The sequence below is a fragment of the Phragmites australis genome, chromosome 12 (assembly GCF_958298935.1).
Source record: "Phragmites australis chromosome 12, lpPhrAust1.1, whole genome shotgun sequence".
NCBI classification, from domain to species: domain Eukaryota; kingdom Viridiplantae; phylum Streptophyta; class Magnoliopsida; order Poales; family Poaceae; genus Phragmites; species Phragmites australis.
Window position 1 is genome coordinate 14265878 of NC_084932.1, and position 5566 is coordinate 14271443.

The 5566-nt window shown below is 39.0% G+C and overlaps 1 protein-coding gene across 1 annotated transcript; it reads left to right on the plus strand.

The window, feature by feature from the left end:
• Positions 1-211: 211 nt before the first annotated feature.
• LOC133887036 (adenylate kinase 4) lies at positions 212-4039 on the plus strand. The gene is made up of 6 exons (XM_062326945.1): positions 212-441; positions 1988-2133; positions 2241-2360; positions 2506-2673; positions 3220-3309; positions 3691-4039. The coding sequence occupies exons 1-6, from the start codon at positions 327-329 to the stop codon at positions 3787-3789; spliced, it is 738 nt and encodes a 245-aa protein (XP_062182929.1). The 5' UTR covers positions 212-326; the 3' UTR covers positions 3790-4039.
• The last annotated feature ends 1527 nt before the right edge of the window (positions 4040-5566 follow it).

The following is a 5566-nucleotide window of genomic DNA, read 5'->3' on the forward strand; positions in this document are numbered from 1 at the left end:
AGTCACGCCATATACTTTAGTGTGATAAAAGGAGCTCGTTGTTGAAAATTTAGTTTTTCGACGGGTTGTTATTAAAATATTCGTTTTAAAAAGATTAAAATAAAAAAACTTTCACAGACTTTGTCAGTTTTCAGGATCCCTGACCGGTGACTTTGGCAGATCGGCGTGAGCGAAGTCTACCTCCCAAACAAAGCCTCACATCACAAAAGTCCAACCCGAAACCCCGAGATATAGAGAGCAAAAAAACCGTGTGCACCGTCGCAGCACGAACCCCACCAACCCCAACCCGACCCAATTCCTAGGAAGGGCGAGAGCTCGTGGAGGCGATGGCGTCCCCGGCGGTGACGAACCTGGAGGACGTGCCGTCCCTGGATCTGATGCACGAGCTGCTCCGCCGCATGAAATGCAGCTCCAAGCCCGACAAGCGCCTCATCCTCGTCGGTCCGTCCGTATCTCCCTCCCCTCCCCTCTTCTTTTTCTTTGAGCGTTTGCGGGTCAAAGAACTCAAGATCCGGTCGGGAACTGGGACAGCTACCCGCTTGCCTCCAACGATTGGTCTGGGATCTAGATCCGCACGGCTTTTTGGTTCAAATCTCGGTTCTTTTCCATTCCTTGTTTGCTCTCTGAGTATGGAGTAGCTGTTTTTTTTTTTTTTTGGCCTGCGCATTCCTTTAGATGACGAGTAGTAGGAAGGGGAAGCCGTAGCAAATTAGTAATTGCTGAATCGTGGTCAAGGTCAGAGTGCGTATAGTTGTGGCAAGTTCCGAAAGGAAAATTGTTCCTTTTCCCCTTCTGTGCAATGTGGTTGGTCTAATTGTTTCTATGTTTCTGTAATGTGTGAAATTCTGAAGAAAATCCCATCTTTCCTGCAAATGTTAGTTTTGTCGTGTATAACGTAGAAACTTTTAGGGTTCTAGAATAAACAACTCATACAACTTTTAGCAAGATCTGAACTTTCTGTATTGGACTTTAAGAGGGTTGCTGGAGACTTCAGAAAGATAGATAGCTCAAGTAAATTGTGGGTACCGTTTTCTTCTAATTATACCATTGGAAATAAATCAAACAAACAATCCTCAGTGAAATGATTTGTTTGGAAAAGGGGGTAGTGTAGCTGATTTCCTTGTTTCTAGGACAATGTAACTTTCAAGTTCAGTTTGTATTAGTAATTTGCACTAACTGCGAGTACTTCAGTATATTTTTCGCTATTCTTCTGTTTTGATGACTTGAAATTTTCATCAGAACAGATACATAAAATTTCTTTTACCACTTGAAATAATTATGTACCGAGGAATCTAAGCTCTTCTTCTTCTTCTTCTGTTAATGAAATAAAGTAAAAAGAGAGTTGCTAACTTTAAGTAAATGCAAAAATGTCTGATAGAATATACAACACACAATATTGCTGGTTGTTATCAGTGTTCTAAAAAGCGCTGGTGGGTGGTGAGGTGACGCCTAGTTCCTAATGTCAATTGGGCGGGCTAGATAGTGATTAGGCACTAGGTGGAGGGTTGCGCCTAGGCGGCCTGCAGCTGCCTTTAAAACACTTGTTGTTGTACCTCCATGTGTTTCTGTTGGTAACCTTTCTCTGCCTTGAAATATCATGCTTGCTAACAAAAAATCAGCTAAGAAATATGTACCTACACTATTAAATATGACAAACGTTTAGCATATCAAGCAGTTAAAATGTTTCTCTGATTTTACCTTCTTTTAACTGAGGGTTTAATTGGACTCTTGTGTACTTAGTTTTATGGTCTCCAAATCCATTCTACATGTTCCTTGTTGGACAATTATTTTTTCGTGGTTAGTATATTGAACAATTGGCATGTTTCTCTAACTTCTTGTTCTTTTAACTAAGGATTTAACTGGATTCATGTGTGCTGAGTTTTATGGTCTCTATATCCAATCTACAAGCTTCTGTATGCACAATTCTTTTTTCCTCGGAGGATGTTGTTGGAGAGTTTTCCAACTTGTGTTTTTAGTTACATTGTAGGTCCACCAGGCTCTGGAAAGGGAACACAGTCTCCCCTTATCAAGGATGAGTATTGCTTATGCCATTTAGCCACCGGTGATATGTTGAGAGCTGCTGTTGCTGCTAAGACTCCGTTGGGAATTAGGGCAAAAGAAGCAATGGATAAGGTAGTCTTTTTGAAAATTAACAGAAAAAAGGGAGAGAAAGAAAGAGCGAATGGTTAACCATCTGATATTGTTCCATGACTATGGTCTGCTAATTTCCTGTTTACTAGGGAGAGCTTGTTTCTGATGACTTGGTCGTTGGCATTATTGATGAAGCTATGAAGAAACCGTCATGCCAAAAGGGTTTCATTCTTGATGGATTCCCTCGCACTGTTGTTCAAGCACAGAAGGTGAGGCATTTCAAGTTTGAATAATTTGTCGAAATGGTCTTCTATTATTGATTCGAAGTGATAGACTCGATTTGTAATTAGTAGAATATGAACCTGTGTTTTGAACTGCGGCCTTTCTTACTGTTTCGTCAACTATTTTGTTCAGCTTGATGAGATGCTGGAAAAGAAGGGTTCCAAGGTTGACAAGGTTCTTAACTTTGCCATTGATGATGCAATTTTGGAAGAAAGAATTACTGGCCGGTGGATCCATCCATCTAGTGGTAGGAGTTACCACACAAAGTTTGCACCCCCAAAGGTTCCTGGAGTTGATGATGTAAGTCAAACAGAGACCACATAGTATGTTTCCAAAATAGTACATACATTTGTGGCCTATTTCCATACAGTTTTTGGCTGGTTTGTATAGTTAATATTTGTTAGGTTCTTTTACTACACGTATACTGCATCATTATTTTGGCTAGCTATCCTTAAACTATGCATGGTGTTTGATGGTTCAACTATATAAATAACACACATTTTGTTTATCTTCAAGTCTGCATAATATTTAACTGTTTTAAGAGTTTTGGTTTGCCAAACAGAGTGATAAGTGCAGTAATGGCGATAGAGCGGCGGAATTTGTGTTGTTTTGACATGTGATAGAATTGTTGACCTGTTCACTACTATTCGTGATGTTTGCATGATGACATAATTTCCATGAATTTTATTCAAGTCTGCTGATCATGTTGATTTCTTTTGCAAGAATCAATGGTACTTTATGCAGTAATTATTACTGTAGCTTATCCAAGATTTTCATTCATGGAGATGGTGTATTTCTCTCAATATTTTGTTAATCGTTAGCACTGAATTTTGCTTTTTCACCAAGGTCACCGGCGAACCACTGATTCAAAGAAAAGATGATACAGCCGAGGTTTTGAAGTCTAGACTTGAAGCCTTCCACAGACAAACTGAACCAGTATGCACTCTCTTTTGTATTATAGTTTTCTACAGTATTAAGGAAAACTCTATTTAGACTTGTCTATATTTCGTTCTGTTCTAATAATTACTATGTTTTCTTCTAATCTGTAATTCTTTGCCATCATAGGCTCTTAGATTTAGCAAAAATTGTATTTCTTCTGTTCTTTTTGAAGTTATCTCTTTATGGTCATTATTGTCATAACGAGTCTAAATGTACTGTTTGCATGTGAGTTCATTAAGGGGGCACTGTCACCCTGACATTGTATACCGATCGTTCTGGTATTCATTTCCATATCATGGTTTCAACTTGTGCTAGTCAAGGGTTTGAATAGTTGGAACTGTTGCTTGTTCTCTGACTCTGTTGATTTTCTTGGACCAGGTGATCGACTACTACTCCAAGAAGAGCTTAGTGGCGAACCTTCATGCCGAGAAGCCACCGAAGGAAGTGACCGTTGAGGTCCAGAAAGCCCTCTCTTGACGTACCACCACCATTTCGGAGTTCAATTTGCAAAACTCTTATCAGATTTGATGATGTTGTAGAGGTTCAAATTGATACTGACATGCCAAGGTTTAGAGTTTTTCTTTTCCATCTTCTGACACTGGTCAGATTTGATGAGCACGGTAAACTTTTCCGTGTTTTGTTCGAATAATCTCTTTGGCATGACGGGACGATGCTCTGTACCGACACTGACAATTACAGCGAGTTCACTATTTGAATTTTGACAAAACCTCCCGTAATTTACTATCGGTGCATAATGAGTGAATTGGTTGCCCTCGTAGTTAAATCTTCTTTTCCGTGGTCAGATACTGGGCAATAGTGTCACCAAAACTGTAAACGAAGCCAGCCAACTGTAACAGTTGTAATCTCTGTTCGAAAGGCTATAAGAGGGTTTGCATTCATGTAAAATTTTAAGAACCACTTCAATCCTGTTTGCGAGATTAGAAAAAAAGAACAAATTTGTAGGTGCATTAATAAAAAAAGATGATAACTCGAATTGAGAGCAATGGTAGAACATAGTTTGCATTTTGACCCTCGTGCTATTCTCTGCTAAATCAGCATACAATGTTTTTTTTTGGTGATGATTAATGACTAACAAGCAGGTCCTCCATAAACAGACGCATTGGAAAGGAATGATGGATATCAAATGTCCCAGATAACATAAACATTTCTTAGGACCAAGGCTCACAATAGTTTAGCTCCGCGTGTGAATCTGAAAATGAGAGGGATAAAGGAAATTGATAGAAGGCGTGTGGTATATAACAGATTTGTTGAAGATGTCAGATGCAAATTCGTCGTGCTCTTCAATCCTTAAATTCGCAAAGCACTTGTCCATGGAAGATGTCAGATGCAAATTCGTGCTCTTCAATCAGCAAGAGGTGATCGTTGAGATACTGAAGATGCCATGTGAGATGCACCTCAAGGTGATAATTCTGCTGTGGCACTGGACTGAGAGAAACACGGCCGACCTTGCGTTTATCATTAACGGGGCTAAGTCTAAAAATTATCCGATTCCCCGATTCCTGGTTCGATTCTGAGAACTAAACGGGGCTAAGTCTAAAAATTCTCCTCGTATCTTCCAAACATAAAAGGATTACTTTCTGCATCTATGCATTTTTTTTAAGAAATCAATCATGTAACGTTTTTGCATACGATCCACGGACTACTTTGGCACTCCTCTTGACAATTTTCCCTTGCTTGGCCCATGAGAAGAAAAATGGACACACTGATTGCTGAATTGTATTGCGGATATGGCTTTATGCAAGCAGCACCTCTGTTTTCATTATGATAATTCTTAATATGCTACTGCTAAACTCGGACTTTCACGATTTTTCACTGTTAAGCCCACGTTACTTATATATATGTGTTTGTTAAGAGACTTTCTTAATATGTATTGCAGATATGGCTTTATCCAAAATTTCATTTTCCCTAGGATTTTTAAGGGCAAAATAGTTTTTTTTATGGCGTGGAGGGATATTTTTGAGAAAACACATATAATAAGGAAAGTTGAATTTGCAAGTGACAAATTGTGAAAATCTAAGGGACGGTTTCGTGTTCATAGCAACTCTTGTCCAATCAAATATAAAGACTGCACTACCAATAACCAAAAACACATGCTCATTGCGTAGTCACAATAACAGACTGCACTATCAAATCCTTTGAAGTAGCAGATAACATAAACTGAAAGCATAATGTTTTATGCTATCTATTACAAAGTACAGTTCAAACACAAACAAGTTTCAGAGAACTTGGAGGT

Excerpts from the sequence above, each read along its gene's own strand:
- LOC133887036 (XM_062326945.1), top strand. The coding sequence starts at position 327 with ATGGCGTCCCCGGCGGTGACGAACCTGGAGGACGTGCCGTCCCTGGAT. Across the intron at positions 442-1,987 it reads CAAGCGCCTCATCCTCGTCG|GTCCACCAGGCTCTGGAAAG; the intron begins GTCCGTCCGTAT and ends GTTACATTGTAG. Across the intron at positions 2,361-2,505 it reads CTGTTGTTCAAGCACAGAAG|CTTGATGAGATGCTGGAAAA; the intron begins GTGAGGCATTTC and ends TATTTTGTTCAG.